Source organism: Castor canadensis, chromosome 11 (assembly GCF_047511655.1).
Source record: "Castor canadensis chromosome 11, mCasCan1.hap1v2, whole genome shotgun sequence".
Taxonomy (NCBI): domain Eukaryota; kingdom Metazoa; phylum Chordata; class Mammalia; order Rodentia; family Castoridae; genus Castor; species Castor canadensis.
The window spans coordinates 126943721-126967783 of record NC_133396.1 but is presented as its reverse complement, the minus strand read 5'-3'; the positions used below and the strand labels follow the sequence as shown (position 1 = coordinate 126967783).

At 46.9% G+C, this 24063-nt stretch overlaps 1 protein-coding gene and 1 pseudogene across 3 annotated transcripts in view; one reads left to right on the top strand and one right to left on the bottom strand.

Annotated features, from left to right (window-relative positions):
- Nucleotides 1–329: 329 nt before the first annotated feature.
- LOC141414410 (small nucleolar RNA SNORA70) lies at nucleotides 330–454 on the bottom strand (annotated as a pseudogene).
- An 18320-nt stretch (nucleotides 455–18774) lies between these two features.
- Mfsd4a (major facilitator superfamily domain containing 4A) overlaps nucleotides 18775–24063 on the top strand; it is a 30521-nt gene continuing 25232 nt past the window's right edge. Inside the window, exons 1-2 of one of the 3 annotated variants that reach the window (XM_074048502.1) lie at nucleotides 18936–19074; nucleotides 19315–19418. In XM_074048502.1, coding sequence (XP_073904603.1) covers nucleotides 19369–19418 — 50 coding nt within the window. In that variant the 5' untranslated portion in view covers nucleotides 18936–19074; nucleotides 19315–19368. Of the gene's footprint in view, nucleotides 19075–19314; nucleotides 19419–24063 lie in introns of all 3 variants that reach the window. The other 2 variants (XM_074048501.1, XM_020177403.2) reach the window with 2 other exon arrangements.

The following is a 24063-nucleotide window of genomic DNA, read 5'->3' as shown; positions in this document are numbered from 1 at the left end:
AATTCATCTGCAGTAAGCTCAGTGAGCCCTACTTTTTTGACCTACAGATCACTGGGCTGGGATGTAGCTCAGTGGTGGAGCACTTATCTAGCATGCATGAGGCCCTGGGTTTGATCCCCAGCACCAAAACAAAACAAACAAAAAAGATGAACTTGGCCCTGCGTAGGGCCTCGGTCACACACTCCCTGTTCAGCCACTCAATCTGGTTGGACGTGATGACCTAACCAACATGAACCCGGCCACTTTGCCCTGGAGCTTCCCACACATACCACATACCTGTCCAGATTGAAAACAGCGCAAGGTCAGAGACACGAACATCCACTGCAAAGGGTTGTCCCCAAGGTCTCTTATGGCAACCCCTATAACAGGCTGTGTGCCACTGAGAATGCTGCTGTTTGCAGTCACTGCTTATAGGCCCCATAAGAAGGAACCTGATTGACTTAATTCACTGTAGAAATTTACATTCTTTTTCTTTTCCCCCTTTCTTACCTCCCTCCCTCCTTCCTTTCCTCCCTCACTCCTTCCTTCCTTCCTTCCTTCCTCCCTCTGTCCCTCCCTTTTTCCTTTCTTCTTTCCTTCTTTTCTTTCTTGGGGTAAATGTATTGAACTTCTGACCCCAAGCAATCCTCCTGCCTCAACCTCCCAAGTAGCTGGGACAATAGACTATGTACCCAGCTAGGGTGTGTGGTACTGGGGTTTGAACTCAGGGCCCACACCTTGAGCCACACCACCAGCCTTTGTGTGTGTGTGTGAAGGGTTTTTTCAAGATAGGTCTCATGAACTATTTTCCTGGGCTGGCTTTGAACCGAGATCTTCCTGATCCCTGCCTCCTGATCTCTGCCTCCTGAGTAGCTAGGATTACAGGTAAGAGCCACCAGCACCTGGCCAGCTAGGAAAAATTTAAATGATTGGTATTCTCAGAGCGACTTGAGAAGGTATTGCATCCCTAAAAAGGATTAGAAGCTATGAAAAGGAGTAACCAGAAAATATGTGTGCGGTATTGGAAATTAAATATAGGAGTCTGGGAATAAAATTTTCAATAGAACATATTAGAAGGTAAGAGAATTAGTCTAATGTCTGAATGATAGTATATCTACATCCTAAAAATTTCCTTAGAGGCAAAAAAAAAAAAGGTTAGTTAACTCTAAAAAATAAGAATCATGCTAGCCTCAGGATTCTCACTAGCAACCTTCAACATGCTGTGACAAAAGCAGCTTTAATAAACCAAGACTATTGTATCTCTGTCCAAATTACCATTCAGGCCAGGTGTGTTGGTACATGCCTGTATTACCAGTACTGGAGAAGTTTTGGCAGGAGGATCAAGAGTTCCAGGCCAGTCTGGGCCACTGTCTCAAGCAATCAAGACAGTGTCTCAAAATAGCAAGACCCTGTCTCAAAAAAATCTGTGAAGCTAAAACCTAAAATAAAACAAATTGTCATTCATGTGTGAGGGTAGAGCAATGACACTGAGACAAGAGGGACTCAGAGTATCTGCACACTGCACACTCGAGAAATTACTTGAAGATGTGCTATAGCAAAATAAGATCATAAAGACAAAAAAGAGGAAAAAATGCCAGGTGCCAGTGGTTCACGCCTGTAATCCCAGCTACTCAGGAGGCAGAGATCAGGAGAATCTCAAAAAAATCCAACACAAAAAAGGGCTGGTAGAGTGGCTCAAGGTGCAGGCCCTGAATTCAAACCCCAGCACTGAAAAAAAAGAAAAAAAGAGAGAGAGAGAAAGGAAGAGAAGGAAGGAGGGAGGAAGGGCAACTGGGCCCCAAGCATCCACTGATCCACTGATGGGAGGAAGTCCCAGGACAACAGTGATGTGGCAGAAAAGCCACATGCCCAAATGAAAGCAGAGAGCAAAAGGCTCTGTGTGACTGGTCCCTGGGAAAAAAGGAGATCTATACTCAACGCTTTGACTGAGTGAAATTTATGTTTGACTTAATCCCCATCATAAGATGTTAAAGAGGTAGGACCTTTAAGAAGTAGTTAGGGCTCTGCTCTCATGAAGGGGTTAATCCATTCATACAATTAATGCATAAAAGCATGAGTGGGTTAATGGGTCATCTGTAGAGAGGGTCTCCCTAAAAGTCAGTTTGGCTAGGTCTCTCCTGCACTCTCTCACCGTGTGACACACTGCACCACCTCAGGACTCAGCCAGCAAAAAGCCCATCAACAGATGCAGCCCCTTGACCTTGGACTGATCTGTGAGCCAAAAGAAATTCTTTTCTCTATTACTTACCAGTCTGTGGTATTGTGTTATTAGAACAGAAATCACCTAAGACCTTGAGGAAACAGCTATGGCCTGTAGTAAGAAGAAAAGAATAGCCAGGCACTGGTGGCTCACACCTGTAATCCTGGCTACTTGGGGGGCTGACCTGGGGAGGAATGTGACTCATGGCCAGCCTGGGCAAATAGTTCATGAGACCCCCATCTCCAAAATAACCAGAGCAAAATGGACTGGAGGTGTGGCTCAAGTGGTTGAGTGTCTGCTTACAAGTGTTAAGCTCTGAGTTCAATCCCAGTCCTGCCAAAAGAAGAAGGAGGAGGAGAAGAAGAAAATAAAGAGAGAGCAAAGAGAAGGAAACAAACACAGAAGGTGATTCAAAACTGTGACAAACTAAAATAAATGAAAGAAGGAAAATGAGTAATAGGACGTTTTGTGGTTCTGCAATAAACAATAAACATTGTGACAAAATATAAACACTATGTTCTGGATTTAAACTTCTAGAACCAAGCTAAAGGCAGAGATCAGAAGACCTGACTATGGTTAGAAAAATAGAATATAAATGCTATCAGCATTAACTGAGCATTTAAAGTAAATGTTCAGAGACAGAAATTGGAAGGGAGGGCCAGGCAAAAAGGCAAGACAGTATTGGGCGTTATGGTGGTGGAGCAGAAAGAATTTGAGGGCAGCCGGGGCTACACAGTGAGACCCTGTCTCACGACAAAACAAAACTAAAACCAGGAAAGTTAGTGATGATATCCTTTTCCTTATCCTGCAAAACAGTGAGTTGAAACCGCAGTATATAGCTGGTAGAATGAAAATAAAGGTGCATATGTGTTACTTAAAACAATGAAGGTAAGCAACAGATTTATTTCTATTTTATTTAAAGGAACTAAATAAAAACAACTATACAGCCATATTGGGAGAAGGAGAGGGGAGGGTGGTTTGGATGATGCAGTTGAACTAAATTCTCATTTTTCATAGTTATAAATCAATACAGGATGCTTAAACTTGAAAAACCAAGGAACAGCAGCTTAGGCATATTATTTGGAGAATATTCTAGAAGTTGCTCCGAGAAGAGCTAAAAGGATCGGAAGCAGTTGCCTGGGGGAAGCAAGACCAGGGATGCAGAGGGAAGAGGTAGGGGACTCAGCTCTGTAGGCTCCTCTGTTCAGTGTATTTTTAACCATGTACATGAATTACCGTGACATAAAAACATTAAGGTACATCACATGACAGATGAGGTGGAAAGTGAGAACTCCTGGGACTGTAGATGAGTCGGGGGCTAGATTCAAATGAATTAAATACAGAATCACGAAAGTCCTTGCAGGTAGGACTGAAAACCACCCAGATGCATCCTGAGGACATTGGGGCTGAGCAAGTGCTCTGATTTTTACAAGGAGACAGAAGGTATTTCTGGAAACTATAGACCAAACGGCTCAATATAGAATCCTGGCAAAATTCTAGCCCAGATTATTAAACAGATGGCTTGGGAGTGCTTTGAGATTTATTTTTATTTATACACTGCCTCGTTCCAAAAAGAGGGGTTTGCAGTGGCTTATAGCGATATGTACAAAACAATAAGATGAAAAACATTTCTAATGAGAAAAGGGTCTCAAAAAAACTAAACAAAGAGTTACTGCACAACCCAGCAAGGAACTCCTAAGTACATGATAAAGGATTGAAACCTGGTCATGTAAAAACTAGTACATTTGGCTGGGGGCATGGCTCAGGGGATAGAGTACATGCCTGGTAAGTGTGAGGCCCTTGGTTCAAATCCCAATACCACCAAACAAAAAAGTAGAAACCCAAATGTTTATTAATGATCCAAAAAAATGTGGTATATCCATACATTGGAATATTGTTCAGCCACAAAAAGGAATGAAGTGAGGAGGCCAAGGCAGCAGGATTTTAAGTCTGGTTACATAGTGAGACCATTTATTAAAAAAGAAAGAAAGAAAGAAAGAAATGGCCAGATGCCAGTGGCTCACACCTGTAATCCTAGCTACTCAGGAGGCAGATTTCTGGAGGATCGAGGTTCGAAGCCAGCCTGTGGCAAATTGTTCTTGAGACCCTATCTTGAAAACACCTAACACAAAAAAAGAGCTGGCAGAGTGGCTCAAGCAGGAAGAGCAAGTGTGAGGCCCTCAGTTAAAACCCCAGTACTGCCCAAAGGGAAAAAAAAAAAGGACTGAAGGGTACTGATATATGCTATGACATGAATGAACCTTGAAAACATGCTAAGAGGCCAGACATAAAAAGCTGCATATAGTATGATGTCATTTGTGTGAAGTTTCCAGAATATGAAAATCCGTAGAGATAAAAGTAGGGCAAGGGAAGAGGGAATGGGAAGTGACTGCTAATGAGTATGAAATTTTTTTATTTTTATTTTTTAGTGATACCTGGGGTTTGAACTCAGGGCCTCACACTTGCTGCCCATGCACTCTACCACTTGGGCCACTCCACCAGCCCCTGAAATTTTTGGGGGGAGTAATAAAAAAAGATCTGGAATTAGGTTGCAGTGATGGGTCACACAATCTTGCAACTATACTAAAACTACTAGATCGTACACTTAACTAATTAATTAGAGATCAGGTCTTGTATGTAGCCCAGGCTAACCTTGAATTCATGATCCTTCTGCCTTAGCCTCTCGAGTGCTGGGATTACAGATATGAACCACCATGCTTGGCCTACACTGCACAATTTAAAAGGGTGAATTTTATGGTGTGTGAATTATTGCAATAAAAAGACAGTATAATGGGGGAAAAAGTGAAGAGAGGAGGATAAAGGGAAAAGAATAAAAAATAAAGAGGAACATCAAACCAAACTCACACATACCATAAAATTCTGTATCGGTGATAAAGATGGTCCATGACTTTGACCTTGAGCTTTCCAGAAGCTACTACAAGCAAGGAAGTGCTGTTAAAAAGCACAATTCTCAGAGTCAGTAAGATAAACCCAAACCAGCGGCTCAGGACCACAGCTTTTTCTGGTGCTGATATCCAACACAAATCTCTCCTGAGCGCCTTCACGAAGGCCTTCTACAACACCCCCTGTGACTCCAGGAACCAAAGTCACACGGCTCTGTCCTACGGACACTCAAGTTAGACATAGATCCCAAGTATAATTCAATAAAAACACTTAACGAGGGGCCTCAAAGATGCAGCATCTACAAACCGTTCTCTGGAGGTCAATGTCGATTCTTTGGAGCCCAGGCTCCCCCCAGCTGGTCACAAAGGAGCCCAGGCACGCCTCACAAGGAAGGCCCTAGAAGTAACCCACATGGATCCTCAACTGACCTTAACAGTAGAAAGGGAAAAGCTAGACTTCGGGCCACCTACATGGTCTTCCACACCCAGCAGAGAAGCCAGCCAAAGTCCAAAGCAGAGAGGGCTAGACTGGGTCTGAAAAGGGGCTCTGAACACTACCCCAGCTATTAAAGGACTCACTGAAAAAGAAGATCCCACTGGCCACAGCGTTCATGAAAAAAAAAACCTGAGAAATTCCAGCAGTATTTGGCCACACCTGTGGTGTCCTCACTGCAGCCCCGAGAGGCCCAGATTCCCAGTCTCACTAATTTTTCCAGGAATGCATCCTTCAGCCTGTCTTAGCGTATTGCTGCTATGTTATTTGATGTACATTCAAGTGTCCCTCTGATAAAAGATTTGGCTTCTTTTGTTTTGTTGAGACAGCTCTCACTATATAGTGCAAGCTGGTCTCAAACTCGTGATCTTCCTGCCTCAAACTCCTGAGTGTTGGTATTAAAAGTATGTGCTACCACGCCTGGCCAAAAGATTTGGTTTCTTAGGTACCTATGGGATAAATCTGCCAATGTAAGTATCGTAGCTGTAAACATTGCTTTTTTTTTAATTTTTATTTTATTCATATGTGCATACAATGTTTGGGTCACTTCTCCCCCCTGCCCCCCGCCCCCCCTTACTCCCTAAACATTGCTATTTTTGAAATATAGAGTGTAGGCTTTGGATTATCTAAAGCCAATTGCTGTAAAGATCTTTAGGTCTACACAGTAGAGGCCAGACTCCAGACCTGGATCCTGTACCAAAAAGCCTGTGTAGTTAAGTGGCCCGATGATTACACAAAAACATAGATATCTTCATTTGGTGGGATTCTTATCTATGCTCTACCCTGCAACTTAGAAATTTTTTTTACTCTAGAATTAGATATCTGGTTTCTTCCTGTGCTATAGTTTTTGCATAAACACCAGTGGAACCATAAAACTAGGAGCCTGTATGCTCTTACAAAGGTAACATAACTGTCTCCACTGAAGCTTAGAAAAGCCACAGGGACAGTCACATCCCTGCTTCCTGAAGTGGGGTAACACTGAAAGCCTTAACTGAGGCCCTTAAAATAAATAAGTAAATAAATAAATAAGATGATTCAGCATTGACTCTGGCTGGCCTACAGCTCTCACTACATCCTTTGACCAATGTCCTGTCTTATAGACAAAACTGGGAGGGGTCTGTACACCCTCTGTTGAACGTGGGTAAATGTCTCAGGAAATAAAGGTTAATATGAAGAAGATATTAAAAAGCCATATGGCAGCCTGAACGTAACTAAAATGGATTTATGGAAGGCTTATGCTAAGCACTGTCTAATTTCATCTGGCTCTATCACTTTGGGGACCATTAGTCACCAAGATCCTACTTTTGATTTTTTTTGGTCCCTGTTTAACGTGCTTATGTCTTCCAGGCCCCCCACCCAGTTCCAAGTCAAGCTGATGTTTACCCGAAGTTTTTAACCCATCACAGACAGCCACCTATCTTGTCCCCCTCAGATCAGGAAACAAGATTTCTACCTCCAAGGATAGGCAGGGACAATGTCCATATGTCAGTCAGAAAATATAAGAGATTGTCACCTCTTTGTGTCCCTGAAGATTAAAGAGGAAGACATCTCTGGGAGGAATGAAGTAGACAGGCTCCCTCATGAGCAACCAGAGATGGATATGTTCTAGAGCCCTTAATTCCTGTTCTGTAAAAGTAAAGCTATGTGTGTCCCCTCCCTTGTCCATGGTATAGGAAATGTGTACTCTTATTGCAAGGGCAAAAAACCTGCCAGATGTAGGCTAACGCCACAAGATCTTTAGAGGCAAACTGGCCACTGGTCTGAATCTTACACAAGAAAATCTTCTTAAAACACGAGAAAAGAAACTTCTTTTAAAAAGGCCATCCTCTGAGCTGTAATCCTAGCCACTTGTGAGTCTGAGATTGGGAGGATCGTGGTTCAAAGCCAGCCTAGGCAAATAATTCAAGAGACCCCCATCTCCAAAATAACCATAGCAAACTGTACTAAAGGTGTGGATCAAGTGGTAGAGTGCCTGCCAATGGCCCCAAGTTCAAAAAAAAAAAAAAAGTACCAGAAAAAAGGGCATTCTTTATTAGGACATTATCCCGAATAAAAGGGTTTATTCCTCTTTGAAGCAAACTGGTCTCTGTCAGTGCTGGGCCATCCCCCTTCCCCATCCCCCTTGCTTACTCCCTCCCCCTCTTCTTGAGAAAAAGCCTCTGCTAAAGTTTTGCCTGAGCGTTCTTTCTACGTCTCAGGTTTTTTTGTTTTGTTTTTGGCTTTACTGGGGTTTGAACTCAGGGCTTGGAGCTTGCTAGGCAGGTGCTGTATCACTTGAGCCATGCCCCAGCCCTCTATGTCTAGTTTTTATTTCTCTTATTGCTGGGATGGAAGTTCCCTTTCACCCCATGTCATCGGGAGCTTTTGCAAAATGTCTACACAGGACCCCATTGACCAAAGATTCTGACTTTAAAGTTTTCAGAATATATATATTTCTAATATATAGTTAAGTCCAGGGACTCCTGATTAAATACACAAACTATACATTGCTCATGAAATCCTTCATGAATATTATTTTTTATTTATGTTTTCTTTTTGGTTTTTTGGGACAGGATCTTACTGTATAGCCCAGGCTGGCCTTGAATTCATGATCCTCCTACCCCTGCCTCCAAGTACTGGGATTACAAGCATGAACCACTGTACCCAGCTTTGAACATTATTTCTTGCCCCAAGAGTTTTTAAAATTCAAGGTAACATCAGTTAAACACATATTTGTGCAGCTAACATTTTCAGAACGACTGCTATGTACCAGAAAGGTGCTATGCCACACACGTTCCCAAGATATAAGGATGAACGTACGCCCCAACCTGCACTGTCAGTCTCCACCGCAGCTGGTCATCACAAGGTAGGGCCGTAAAGTGAGGGAATGGAAGGAACACAAGGCAGGAATCTGGAGTGCCCTGGGTGGACTTCCAGCGGAATGAACAGCTCACCTGAAGTCCTAAAGGTTACTCAGAAAAAGGCAGGTGAGAGAATGGCGTGCTCTGTTCAGTATTTTTCTTGATGACTTGGATGACTATTTATAATGTCACATAGAATGTGAGTGCCACCCTTACTCCAGAGCAGGGAAGGGCAGTTAGGAGGTGAGGGCAGTGCACCACTGAGCCTTCCACCTGAGGCTTTGCACACGTCCTGTTGTCACTGGATATCAGCATTTTACAGCTGGAGGAAATGAGGCTCACGGTGCCAGGGTGGCAGCCCTGAGTTGGCACAGCCAAGTGTGTGGGCAGAACCCAAGTCTAAGCCTGTCCGGCTCCAGGTCCGGCTTCTTTCCATTATTCTACATGTATCAAGTCCTGCACTCACATTCAAACATTGACGGTGCGGGTGCGTAGACCTGCGTAGACCAGGTAGGAGGACTTGCTGGATAGGGACTCCTGCTCGCACCCTCTCAGGTGTGTGAATTGTTGTTGAATGTGAGACACAGAGGGTCTCATGGGAAAGTTGCAGACTTTGGAGTCAGGAGACCGAGGCTGGGGACACAGCTTCACTCTGTACTAGCTGTGAGCCTCGGTTTCCTTATCTATAAATGGGGATAATAATAGGCATTATTATTATAACTAATTACCTCACAGAACCATTGCCAAGATTAAATCGAATATACTGCAGGCAAGGAGAAGATATTTACAATGTAAATATGTATAAGTGACAGAGGACTCAGATACAAAATATGTTGAAAACTCTAAAAAAAAGTCAAAGAGAAACTCTTAAAAGAAGGCAGAAGGCTAAGCTTGATGGTGCGAATTTGTGATCCTAGCACTTGGGAAGTGAAGGCAGGAGGATTGAGAGTTCAAGGACAGGCTGGGTATATAATGAGACTCTGCCTCAAACAACAACAGCCAGGTGCTGGTGACTCACGCCTGCAATCCTAGTGACTCAGGAGGCAGAGATCAGGAGGATCACGGTTTGAAGCCAGTCCAAGCAAATAGTTCATGAGACCCTATCTCAAAAAAAAACCCATCACAAAAAAAAAAGGGGGGCTGGTGGAGTGGCTCAGGGTTCAAGCCCCAATACTGCAAAAATAAACAAACAAACAACAACAGCAAAAAAAACCCTCAATACAGTTTTAAAAACTGACAAATGACCTGAATAGACATTTTTCAAAGGAAGATAATTAAATGGCCAACAAGTATATGAAAATGTGCTCAACATAACTAATTACCAGGGAAATGCAAATCAAACCCATAATGAGAAGACACTTCACTCCTGGAAGGATGACTGTTTATCCAAAAGACAAAAAAATCAACAAGTCCTGGCAAGGAAGGGGAGAAAGCGGAACTCATACAATGTTGGGAGTCAATTACTATAGCCATTATGGCAAACAGTAGGGAAGGTCCTCGAAAAACTACGAAAAGAACTACACATGATCCAGCAATTCCACTCCTGGGTATCTGTCCAAAGGAGAGGAAGTCAGTGTGTGGAACAGACACCTGCACTCCCATATCTACTATTACATCAGCCACAGTAAGGAGTCGACCTAGGTGTCCATCAGCAGATGAATGGTTAAACAAAATGTGGTATCTGTACACAATGGAATATTATTCAGCCATTAAAAAAACAAAATCTTGTCATTTGTGATAACATAAATGGAACAGGAGGATAGTATGTTAGGTGCAATAAGCCCGGCACATGTTCTCACTTTTAAGTGGAAAACAAGAAAAAAATCTCCAGCCAGGCACTGATGGCTCACGCCTGTAATCCTAGCTACTCAGGAGACAGAGATCAGGAGGATCACAGTTCAAACCCAGCCCAGGCAAATAGGTCACAAGGCCCTGTCTCGAAAAAACCCATCACAAAACTGGGCTGGTGGAGTGGCTCAAGGTGTAGGTCCTGAGTTCAAACCTCAGTACCACAAAAAACAAAAAACCTCATATAAATACAGAGTAGAATAGTGATTACCCAAAGGCTGGTAAGAGTGGGGGAATGAGAAGGAGAAGTGACAGCTAACAGTGTGATCTGAGGAATAACTGGTAATGTTCCGTAGCTTACCATGGCTGGCAAGCACAAGGCCTGAGTTCAAGCCCATTACTGCCAAAACAAAACTAAACAAACCAAAAAGCCCACACTGTAGTCTATGAGTGTGGACAATTACTGTGTTTCAATTAGTTTGTTTTAAATGCTAAAAAAAAAAAAAGGTAGGCAGAACAGAAGACTTGAAGGGGCATTTCACAAAAAAGGGACAAGCAAAAGCCCAATAAATATATGACAAGGTATTGAACACTATTTGTCATGACAGAAATGCAAATTAAACTCACTAAGATACTAGTGCTCCCCAACAGAATGATACGCTAACATGACCAGCGATACCAAGTGTTGCTGGGGACGGGGAGCACCTGGAACTCTAGTAAGAAAGGAAAATCTTTTTTTCCGTACATAACTTCAACTACTGTGGAACACTGCTTAGCAGGCACACCCATCAAAGCCAGGTCTACTATTACAACCTAGCGATTTCATTTCTGGCATCTGCTCAAAAGCATGAGGGCTCTGAACACCAAGAGATAATTGCATGGATCTTCAGAGCAGCTTGGCTTATGGTAGCTCCAAACTGCAAACAAGCCTAACGTCCACCAACAGTAGACAGAAGTCCATGGTGATGTATCCATGTGATGGAGTATTACCTAGCAATGAAAAGGAAGGAACTGCTGCTCTCATAGACATGATGGTGAGCAAGTACTGCCTCTTCTGAGGTGGGTACTTGAAGTGCTTTATCTCTTGATCTAAGCTGTGGCCACATGGCTGGGTACACAGTGTCAAAACTCATCAAGCTAGTTCATACGTGTAACACTATAACGTTTGTAAGTTTACCTTCATTCAAAAAAGTAAACAAAAAGTTACTCTATGTCACTTGTTTGGCACAGAGTAGACACCCAATAAATAGTAATCAGAATGCTCAGACCCTGGGAGCCCTGGGTGCAGTGCTGGGCGGCCCCTTTCTTAACAGGGTCGCTGACTGTCAGAGCATGGCATATGGCCAGATAAGAAGGGCAAGGGAATTACACAGTAAATGAGGGAGGGTTGAAGGAAGCAGACAGGAATGATGTAGAAAGCAAAGACCATAGAGGGTCTGCAAATAGTGATTGGCTCTTGGTAAACTTTTTCTTTTAGCTCTAAAGCAGGGATTCTTTTTTTTTTTTTTCATTTTTCTTTTATTATTCATATGTGCATACAAGGCTTGGTTCATTTCTCCCCCCTGCCCCCACCCCCTCCCTTACCACCCACTCCGTCCCCTCCCTCTCCCCCCCCCAATACCCAGCAGAAACTATTTTGCCCTTATCTCTAATTTTGTTGAAGAGAGAGTATAAGCAATATAGGAAGGAACAAGGGTTTTTGCTGGTTGAGATAAGGATAGCTATACAGGGCATTGACTCACATTGATTTCCTGTACGTGGGTGTTACCTTCTAGGTTAATTCTTTTTGATCTAACCTTTTCTCTAGTACCTGTTCCCTTTTTCCTATTGGCCTCAGTTGTAAAGCAGGGATTCTTAAACTGCAGTTGCCACCGGGCACCAGTGGCTCACGCCTGTAATCCTAGCTACTCAGGAGGCAGAGATCAGGAGGATCACAAATCGAAGCCAGCCCAGTCAAATACCTTGTGAGACCCAATCTCTAAAATAACCAACATAAAAAAAGGGCTGGCTCAAGCAGTAGAGCACCTGCCTAGCAAGCATGAGACCTGAGTTCAAACCCTAGTACCACCAAAAAACAAAAACAAAAACCCACAGTTGCCTCTGAATCCCCAGAAGGGCTGGGGGGCCTCCCTCTAGCGCCTGACTCAGGACATCTGGGGAAGACCTAGACTCTGCATCTTTACCAAGGTCCTGGGCCTTGCTGCTGCTGGACTTTGCTAGTCTTGCCCTACCATGCAAAACCAGCTAGAGGTTTGTGTTGTTACCAAGAATTGATGGGGGCCTGGCGTACCAGCTCCTGTGCTGCATGCTGTTGACACCCTCTGTGGCAGGCAACCATGACTCTCATTTTGCAGGGGAGCGTGCTCTGGGCTGTTTTCCACGGGTCCAGATCCCGGTGACTCTGAGCCCGGGTGTGCTCAGGCTGAGGTCCAATGGCTGCCTGCAGGGCTGCCGGAAATGGAATTCGTTTGTGAGTGGGAGGTTGCACTAGATCATTTTAGGAAGTCCTGACTCTCAAAGTGAGGCTAGCTTCAACTGGCGCTTCTAAGTACTAGCACACAGTAAGCTCAGTTACTATGCCACTTTCCTCCAGGGTGTTCTTGGTCACTGGCACACCTGTAAGATATTTCTGGGAAGGCTCACCTACTCCTGCCCCTCCTGTCCTCCCTGGCACCTGCAGTGACACTCCCCTCGCTTTCCAGGCAGGCTGAGTGCTGGGAGTTCATCGTGATATTTGGTGAGGGCGACTGTTCTCACCGACACCGCTACTGTTTGTGCTCATGTGTGGCAAGGTGGCCAGGCTATCTAGCTGCAGTCCTTGGCACCAGGCTATCTGCCACTCCCCTTCCCCCATGCCAACCCCAGACAGAGCCCACCAATCCTGTCTCCACACTCTGGCCAGCAAGGCAGTGATGTGGCAGCTGGAATGACAAAACCGGAGGTGGGGGAGGAGTGGCCTCCTACCCTAGAATGGCCAGAGAAACTGCAGGATGTGCTAATGACCTTGGACTGGAGACTTCGTCCTCTGGTTCCTGTCTGGTCTTCTGAGAATCTGGGAAGCAGAGACCACAGAGCCCCAGGGATGGAGGGCAGGCCTGTGGTGGTCACTTAGAGGATCCTGCCAGGCACTGTGACAGGCTCAAGCCCCAGGTGACTCTCCTCTGGGGTGGTGATTATCAGACCTTTTCTCCATGTACATTGTTTTTATATTTAAGGTTTTCAGTTCTAACAGAAACAGTGACTAAAACAAGATATACAGCATGAATTTCTACACAAAAGGATTTGGGCAGCTGTGGTGCACCTGAAAGGTAGAGGTAAGAGTGACAAGCTCTTCCTTCACTCTGCCACATTAGTTTGCCCTCTCCTGTGTGTTTCCAGGATGTAGATTACCTGCGGATGGTCCAAGATATGCAGTGGGCTTATTGCTTGCAAATGACCCAGGTATGGGGCTGGGGGTTTGGCTTATGTGGTAGAACACTTGCCTAGCAAGCATGAGGCCCTGAGTTCAAACCTCAGTAGCGCCAAAATATATATATAAAAAAAAATCCAGGAATAACTGCAGGACTTCAGTGAAGTACAGCCTCTCACCAAGCAGTCAGAGCAGTAAACAGGTAAGGAAACCCAGGATACCAGGTTACGGTGGTAGTGCTAAGGAGGGAACCTGTGCTGGCCAGAGCAAACTTCTGAAGCAAGCAGCTTGCAGCAATGAATAGGTTTGTCTCCAAGCAAGAGACAAATCCTCCAATCCTCCAATCCTCGTTCCTAGATCCTTTCCTCCCAGCAAATTGCTTCTCAGAGCTTGTGAGGGATGGAGACAATTCCTTTCCCATTGATAAGGAAGGAAATCAGAGTAGTTTAGAGACCATCCAGTTTTGTTTGCTGATTTTCATGGTGTTGGGCCTCCTGTGCATGCTAGGCAAGCTACTTCATCCAAGGTTTTTAAGAATGGCCACAAGGTGCCCAACCAAGAATAGACTTTGGGGGCGGGGAGGACAGGCCAGGCAAGCGCTCTACCACTAAGCTGCACCCCTAGCCTCAAGGACAGACATTTAAATACACACCAGGAAGAAAAACAGGACAGCCTCTGCCCTTGGGGAACTTGCTTTAATTGGAAGATAAGACATGTAAATGTAAAACCAAAAGTAATTATAAAGTTGTGCAAATAATCAGGTCCCCAGCTATTTATCCTGGACTGGCTGTCGGCAAGGCCTTCTGTGATGTGAGGTGACTGGTGGGTGGGGAGGTAGAACATAGGTAAATATGGTTCTGGCCCTGGAGAACTCCACGTGTAACTGGCTGCAGTTACAGGGGAGCAGGGTGGCAGGAGGAGGAACAGTTCCTGGGTGCTGGGGGATGACAACATAGAGGTAAAGGAGTAGATTAGGTCCCTGCTGGAATGGGGAGTTAGGAAGAATTTATCTGGGAAAGGCTGCCAGAGGAGTGTGAAACCCATATGAAAATTATAATAAAAAGTAACTTTGGAGGAGCATTTAAAATGGAGTCAGGGCTCGGGGGAAGGCTGGAAGTGTGGTTCAAGTGATAAGAGTGTCTGCCTAGCAAGGGTGAAGCCCTGAGTTCAAACCCCAGTACTGAAAAAATAAATAAGAAAAAAAAAAGGAGTTGGGGGACCAGGCTCTATGCATGTATCAGGCTACTACCTGGAAAAAGGAATTTAAGATTAAGAAAACCGGGCACAAAAATGACACAGGAATGAGAACCTTTGAACTGGGCCAAGGCCAGAGAAGTCATTAACATCTTTTATTGAAGGTTGAAGCTGTAACGGTCTTCCAAATGACAAGTGAACTTTATACCTTGAAACTTAGTCCTTTGATCGATCATGACTAACCCAGGGATACCTAAGAGTGTGAGGATAGGCTTCTATAACAATTGCCTTTCTTTTCTTGTAACCTGTGGAATTTCCTTTGTCCTTGGTTTCTCCTTTCCTTGAAAAGTCCTGCAGGGTGAGTTTCTTTGGAACACTCATTCAGAGCTGTCTGATTTTGTGTTTCCCCAAATTGCATTCTCAGACCCCAAATCAAGTTCTTTTGCATTTCCAATTTCTGAGTTTAAATGGAGCAAAAGGAGGTAGACAATGTGTGATGCTGGAAAATGGAACTAGAGAGAGATGAAGAAAGAGAGAAAGTAAGACCTTTCCCACACTCATCTTCCAGGCCCAGCTCTTAAGTCTTCCAGACAGCTTCCCCAGGCAGAATCAGACACTTCCCTCTGCCAGCTCTCAAACCACCCCTACTACAACCTGAACCTCACTGCTACACTCACCTCCTTACCTGCTGGTCTCAATATTCAGTGCCAGCACCCAATAAGTCTCTGACTATAAGAGGGCCAAATATTATATTTTCAGTGGTGTGCCTCACTTCATTTTACCTTACTTCTTATTTTCATTTTTTGCTATTTTACTGCAGTATAGCTTTTAAGTACAGATCTTCCAGTTACTCAGGAGGCAGAGGTAGGAAGATTGTGAGTTTGAGGCCAGCCAGGGCAGTTATCCAGACCCTATCTCAAAAACGAAATAAAAATAAAAGGGCTGAGGGAATGGTTCAAGTGATAGAGTACTGGCCTAGCAAGTGTGAAGACCAGGGTTCAACCCTCAGTGCCACAAAAAGCAAAAAAACAGAAACAAAAGGCACAAACATGACTTATGACGAAGAGTGAATTTTTATAGCTGGGCAACGTATGGGCAAAGGAAGAGTTCTCTCTGTGCTCTGAAAGTTTGCTGGAATAAATTGGTGAATATTAAATAGAAGAAAAGGTGTGCGAATTTATTCATGTGCAAAAGGGGAAAACAGCATGGAAAAGTCACAGAAATGTGATCACTCATCCATTTAACCTTACTCGGGCATTCATAGATCCCCTTTTCTATGGGGGATGGGGAGAATAGGGAATGTAGACAACTTTAGACAATTTTGGGGACTTGTAAGTGATTATTAGGGGGATGAATGGTCCTCAAGAAGGTCTCTTGATTTTGAATGGAGCCCAAGGGACAGATGCTATCTTGCATCTGTCCAGTGTTACATTCCTCAGTCTTCTTTTCTGAGCTAGATGATGGAGGTTTCAGGGTGATGATGAACAATAATTGGGTTCACTCTTGCGGTCTGGCTTTAAAGCTGATAGGGGAATTCCACAGAGCCCTCTTCCTGTGTTTGAGAGGTGAGGAGCAAGAGAGGGTGTAGGAAGCTGGGGTGTAGTCAGTGGCAGAACATAAGCTTAGCATGTACAATGTCCTGGGTCTGGGGGAGAGGGAGAGGGAGAAGGAGAAGAATAGGAAAAAAGAGAAGAAGAAGGGTTGGGGGAAGAGGAGAGGAGAGAGGAAAGGAAGGAAGGAAAGGAGGGAGGGAGGGAGGGAAGGAAGGGAAGGGAAGAAAGAAACAAAGAAAGAAGGAAAGAAGGAAAAAGAGAGAGGGAGGCAGGAAGAAAGGAAGGCTATAGGGATCTTGATTCTGAGCCTTTTAAGGCTCTCTAATTTTCTTTAGACCAAAGTGCTCATCATACCAAAAAATGCAACATTTAGGGAGTATTGTTCTCTGTGTCTCAACACTAATCACAATCGGATCAAGCTATAAAATGCTCCACACACTGTGGGTTGCCTCACTGTACCAGGCCCATTGTCACTGTGGCAGAGGAGCTGAGCTAGTAGAGCCATGTGGCTGGGAAGCACTGTCTAGGGAAATTGAGAAAGAATTTCAGGTGTTCCTGATGGAGAGGTAAAATTACTGAGGCAAGGTCATTGTGTGTGAAGGACTAACCTGCAGAGTAGATTTGCTCTGTGGGGCAGTGGGGAGCAGTTACGGGGAGGAGCATCTCAGTGTAGCAGAAGACCCTACTCACATCGGAACAGGTTCTGAGGAAATGACAAGGTCCCCATCAGCACCATGTCAATCAAGAGCAAGGATGACAAGCATTTTACAGCAGTTCTGGTGGGGGGGTGTTGTCCCAACTGGAAGTTATTCCTCCAACCGTGAGCTCCTGTGGCTCTGGAATTTTGTAACAGTGGCACAAAGGACTCAAAAAACTTGCTTATGTGTGGGAGATGTGGGAGGAGGTGGCCTAAATAATGTATACACACATGTAAGTAAATGTAAAAATGAGAAAATAAAATTTTAAAAAATTATATTTAAAAACTTGCTTATGATCTGTTCTCATGCCAGAGGATAAATTTGTTCTTTATTATGAGTATGGTGTAAGGCTCACCATTAACACCATTTGGCAAGTGCTTGCTGTCACCCACAGAGCCACTGAGCAGAAGGAACCTGGAGCTCTGTCTGTCTCCCCTGGTCTTCACAGTCCGGGGTGGGATGGAATGGATGCTGGGTGCCACTGTGACATGGCAGCACCTGTAGGAGAAGCTGGTTGTCCCCACCTCATGCCAAGTCATCGTGGGACACTCAACTCCTCAGTCCTTTCAGCTCTGGTCCCTCTGGCAGGCAAGTGAGCACCCTGTCCTGGCTCTCACAATTACTAGGACACCAGGGTAAAGGCGTAGGGCCTTACTGCTCTGCCTGTAGTAACCAGTGCAGAAACCATGTCCTGTTGGCACAGGACTACACAGAACAACAGAGGGAAGGGACAGCCAGGGTCAGCCACAGAGTCCTGGAAGGACACCCAGCCTGGACTCTAAACAACCCCCTGTGCCCTGCGCAGGCTTTTTCCAGTGAAAAGAGAAGTGCCCTAGAACTCTTTTTCCTAGAAGATTGTTTCAGAATTCATTGTGGGAGTTCTGCAGGTCACTGCCTTCCCTCCTGCCCCAACTTCCCCTAAGAAGAAGGTAAGAGATGGAGTCTGGACAGGACAACGCCGTCCTCCTCCTCCTCCCACACCTGCGCAGGGCACAGGTGAGATGGGGCTGCTGGGAGCGGCGCTCAGACCCTTGCAGGAAGCTTCGAGTGGAGCAGATCGCAAGTTTCAAGGGTTTTCCTTCTAAAGCATTTAACCTCTTGAGGTTCCAAATGAAAGCACAAATACGCGCTCTAGAAAAAATGTGTACGAGATTATGGTTTTCATCGGGGGACAGGGAGGCGCCTCCAGACCCTCGAAGTGCATCTGTGGAGCATTAGAGTGGGGGGGCATTAGAGTCCCCACCCCCGCACCAAAGCCACAGTGCGGACGCCTTGGTGCTGTCCCACCTCGGCGCAGCGTGGACAGATCCCGCTGTCCACATCTGGGACGCCTCGGGCGCTCAGTCTGCCCAGCTCTCCCTTGGGCGCCCAGGCCCCTCGGTCCCTGGGGGCGGTGGGGAGCGGCTGCGGGCCCGGCGGCCGGCTGGGCGCGGGCGGGGGAAGCGCGGCTCCCTCCCGGTTGGTCTCCGCAGCCAGCCGGGGGAGGACGAGCATGTGCGATCCGCACCGAGGGGGAGCGGGCGCCTGGCACCGCGCGAGGACTGCGCGGGAGCGGACGCGGCGCCCCCCGGCCGCACAGGCGCCCCGGCTGGGTCGAGGGCGGGGCCCCCGGGCCGCGGCCCCTCCCCGGCCCTCCCTCCCGCCCTCCCTCGCTCCTCCCGGCCGCCGGCCTCCCGGGCCCGGCCAGCCCTCCCGCGGGCGGGCGGCGCGGCACTCGGGCACCGGGCTCGCTCGGAGCCAGCAGCCGCGAGCCCGCCAGCCGAGCCATGGGCTGCGACGGCCGCGTGTCCGGGCTGCTCCGCCGCAACCTGCAGCCCACGCTCACCTACTGGAGCGTCTTCTTCAGCTTCGGCCTGTGCATCGCCTTCCTGGGGCCCACGCTGCTGGACCTGCGCTGCCAGACGCACAGCTCGCTGCCCCAGATCTCCTGGGTCTTCTTCTCGCAGCAGCTCTGCCTCCTGCTGGGCAGCGCCCTCGGGGGCGTCTTCAAGAGGACGTGAGTGCCCCGGCCTCGAAGCCCAGGGCTCCCCTTCCCACCCCTTTCCCATCCTTGGCCCGGCGATGCGGGGGCTGCCAGTCACCCCTGCCTCCTGGCCACACGACCACCCTTCCCACTCGGCCAGCTGTGCCCCACCTTAGCCCCAGGGCAGCCTCCTCCCCCACCCTAGCTCTCCCTGGAAAACTCTCTCCAGAGACTGAAGGTGACTTCTGGATTATTTGTCTTCACTCACCCCAGTGACAGGGTAGGAGCAGTCCCCGCCCCCACCCCCAGCCCGCGGGCAGAGGAGTGATGGTGTTTCCAGAGGTGCAGAGGGACCCGTCTTGCACAGCTCCTCTGAGGTTTGTCGTAGCCCCAGCTGCCAGAGGCTAAATTGGCAGTGAGGTGGAAAGACAGTGCCAGCTCAGGGGCAGTGCTGGGTGCCAGGGCTGACCTGCGGTTTGACCAGGCGCCCACGGGTGACTCTACTCATACTTAGGTTCACATCAATTGATGAAGGCCATCCCTTTGCCCAGGTGACCCTGGGGCCTACGGGTTCTGGTTGTTCAGCTCAAGAACACAAGACACGTTCTTGTATTGGCCCCTGGAGACCGACCCCTTGGACTCTGAGACACATAGGACCTTGTGTCTGGAGCCAGACAGGGAGGTGCAGAGCCTTTCATCCAGGGCTTGGTATGAGGACCCTCCATCTCTGATGCCAGGCAGCCCCTTCGCACCTCTCTCCATCTTACTCCTCTCTGATATCTGCCAGAACAGAGCTCTGGATTGGATCACCAGGTAGAGACTTCTCCTGGCTAATTGGACAGGACTTCCCTTCTGAAAACACAGCAGGTTTCTCTATCCTATGCAGCCAGGAAAACAGGACTCAGAGCTGAGGAATGGATGACTTGCACTAGAAGCTGCTTTGTGATTTCCCTAGTCCCAGCTCCTGGCTGAGTAGTTGCCAGGATTGCAGGGACTCAAAGCAAGCAGCTGGTGTGGGAACAAAACCGCAGCTGAGTGGGCCATCCCAGAGACCTCTAGAGGGATTGTTCCCAGCCAAGGGCTCTTGCCCTCAGGCTCACTCCTCGGGGTGTACAGGACATAGGCTTCTATGTAGAGCCCGTGGAAAGAAGTGGACAGATGGACCCCAGTTTTATCCACCCAGCCTGACCAAACTGCAGCAGTTCAGGAGTGATTGTCCCCATTTCCTCTAAACCTGCTTGTAAATGCAAGAAGCAAGTCTGGGGTTGGGGGTGTAACTCAGTGGTAGAGCTCTTGCCTGCTTGCCTATCATGCAGACATTCTTGGGTTCAATTCCTAGCATGGAAAAGAAGTCTCCTTGTGCACACCAGTGTTTTAGAGGTTTTAAACAGGATTGGGCATACAGGCAATTCAGGAATTTAATGTGAATGAAGGAGAGTATCTGTAAATATGAGAGGTGGTTTTTGTTTGTTTCGCAGTGGAACCCAGGACCTCACACACCTCTAGCCCTCACAGGTGTTTTCTTTTGTTGTATTTCAATGTTTTGACTTATAAAATCTCTCTTACCTGGAACTTTTTAGGACCCAGTATAGTGCAATGAACAGGAAGGGGAATGAGGATAATTCTAAGTGACAGGTTGGCAAGCCTGATTTTGTGACTAGGTGGAGATCTACACCCAATTGGGCCATCTCTTCCTGGATGGCTTTGTGCCTCCCTGGGGTTCCTTACACCATCAGTGCTCTGAGAGGCAGCAGAGAGGGTCCTGCAGCAGGAAACTGGCTAGTAGAAAAGAGAAAGGGTGACAGTAACACTAATGACGAACCTTCTGTGTTCATGCTCTGAACCAGGCACTATTCTTTACTTGCATCAACCCATTTCCTCTTAACCACAGCTCTGCAAAGTAGTGCTGTCATTTCTATTTTATACATAAGGAAGCTAAGGCACAGAGAAACTAGGAAATGTAGCCTGGTGTGGTGGAGCACACCTGTAATCCCAGGCCTTTGGAGGCAGAGGCAGGAGGACTGGGAGTTCCAGGCCAGCCTGGGTGAGAGAAATCCTGTCTCAAACAAGCAAACAAACAAACAAAACTTGCCCCACATCACACAGTTAGAAGAGGCCTAACTGGGATTTGAATCTGGGCATTTGTCTTTAGAACCAGATACTTTGGCAATGGCTCCTGCCTTATGAGTAGTCAGTTTCAACTCTGCAACAGAAGCACAGGTGAGAGATGTGTGCACCTTCATGGGCTGAGCATTTCTGAACTCTAACAACTGGGACGTCAATGGTGGGCTTCTGGGTTTTCCCACTGGGATCTTTAAGGGTGAGGTAGGTCCTCTCCCAGGTGTGGGTTTAAATTTTGAACCTCAGTTCTCCTACTCCCAAGACAAAATGTCACCAAGTCCTCTTTCCTCCAGTAGGGAGCACGTGGAAGTGGGAGATGGCCCGGGGAGACCCTGAGTGTAGACAACAGTGTCTCACCACTTAGCTAGCTCTGGGTAGCTCTCAACGCAATTTCCCCCCTACACACGCACACGCACACGCACACGCTCGCACACGCACACACACTCGCACACACACGCACACTCGCACACGCACACGCACACACACACACTCGCGCACACGCACACGCACACACACACACACGCACACACACGCACACGCTCACACACGCACACACTCACACGCGCACGCGCACACGCACGCACACACACGCGCACACACGCGCACACGCGCACGCACACACACACGCACACGCGCACACACACTCCCAATGAACAAACCTCTGCCAGCCCTGACACCAGCCTCTAAAGCTTGCTGCCTGAGCCTTGCCTGTCTCTGTTGAAATGCTAATGCCCTTGCAAGGAAGTGCTTTTCAGCTTAAGTGATTACCAGCAGTGCCAGGCTGGCACTGGGGAGTGGGAGCTTGCTTTAACAAATCTTCGAGGGCCAGCTGTTGCGAGGGCGTGGGGGAGAGTGACGAATGACACATAGGAGAGTCGAGTTGGCCCCGCCTCTTTCTCTAGGTTACTGCTCAGGTCCTCCCTGCTGCTTGGCTCAAACTATGGGACTTCTAGAAGCCTACATAGGGCAGGGACAGCACATGGAGAGCTCAGATATCAACGCTGGTACATGGCACAACTTGAGCCCTTTGCCTGCTCAAGACAACACCAGCCATCTCTTCATCCTCCCCTCCTTCCCTGGGTCTGAAACTTCTAGCATAGACAGAGACCTTAAAGGAGGCCTCCACCTGCAGCCCAGGGAAGGAAGAGAGGAACATCAACAAAAGAGAAGAGAGCTACAGCAACAAAAGACTGAACTAGACCTTCCCTAGGAAAATCTTAGCACAAGGAAGAAATCTTTCAGAGAAGAGAAAAAAACTACCAGGTTGGTAGGGTGACTAGGTATGTGCTGTCTGTAACAGGAAAGGGTATTTAGATAAAAGGTTAGGGTTTTTTCCTCTCCTGGTTTCTTGGGACCTGTCTAACCACCCTGGGCAGTTGAGACCCCCTTATCTCAAAGGCATCGGGGTAGATATATGACTGGAGAGTTTCTTCAGCCTCCCTTTGGCCTCCCCTATTTACATACTAGTGTTCTCTTTGCCTTACTGACTCTTTCCTTATCTACCTTTTTTTCTCAAATTCCTATTAATCTTCAAATCCTGCCTTGCCCAGATCTGGGTTTGTAGCAAACCCAGTCTTCATTCCCCATTCCCCAGGCCAATGTAGACCTGCACTGAAAGTTACTACCCCACCCCCACCCCAAGCCTGTTCCCCTCTCTGATCTGGGCTCTGGCTGGCCTCCCTTCCAGAAAACCTCTGCCTGTCCTTCAGGAGTTTGCCCACCTTTCAGCAGGCCACAAACTCATGCCAAAGCCTCCTAGGAATGCAGCACCAGTCATAATTCTTGTTTTAAAAACCCATCTTAACATGGAATTGCCATATGATCTAACAGTTCCATTGCTAGGTATAGCCCAAAAGAAATGAAAATATTTGTCTACACCAGAATTTGTACATGAATGTTTATAGCAGTATTACTAATAGTAATGATCCAGTTATCCACAAGTAGGTGGATAGGTAAATAAAATGCACACCTATGGGTCCAATGGCGTCATTCAGCTGTCATGCTAAGTGAAAAGATCAGTCACAAAAGACCACTTTGGATATGATTCCATTTATGTGAAATGTCCAGTAGTAGTGACAGAAAGTAGATTAGTGGTAGCCTAAGGCTGGAAATGGGTGTGGAGAGGCATAGGGACTGACTGCTAATGGATACAAGGTTACTTTCTTAATTGTGGTGATGGTTTCACATCCCAGAGTATGCTAAAAAAAATTAAGTTGTATACTTATATAGGTGAATTTTATGCTATAGAAATTACATATCAACTTTTAAATTAAAAAAACCTCATGCCCCATTAATTTACTCATTCAACAAGTATCTCTGGAGCCGTACCTTGTTTCAGGGAAAATCCTCCAGACAAGGTCCCTGCTCTCCTGGAGCTTATGTTCTGGAGGGGAATTTTAGATGGTTCAAGGAAGGAAATGAAGTAGAACAGGGATGGAGAATGGTAGAGTTGAGGTTGGAGCTACTTTACATAGGTGATCAGGGAAGGCCTGTCTGGGGAGGTAATGTTAGAGCTGGCTCCTGAGTGACAGAAGAGAGCCAGGCATGGGAGAATCAGAGGAGAGGTGTTCTAGTCCGACAGCCTGCAGGTTCAGCCCAGGTCTAAGGTACATTTCCTGTGTGCCCAGCACTCACTGGGCCATAGGGCTATTGTTATGCACAGACAGGGTACAGCCTCACTGGGCAGTCCTGCCATGGTAGGTATGTCCCAAAGACAGGCTAGTCTGCCCCTCCCTCTGGATCCTCCATCCCAGCCCTAACGCAGGGCTCTGAACAAGCTTAGGTGTAAGTGCACAGAGGCTGGAGGTGTCAGTTAGAGGGCACCTCCTATCTCCACCTCTTCCCCATCAGCCTGGCTTGGACAGGATTGCAAACCTACCCTAGCTCTCCAGAGAGCCTACC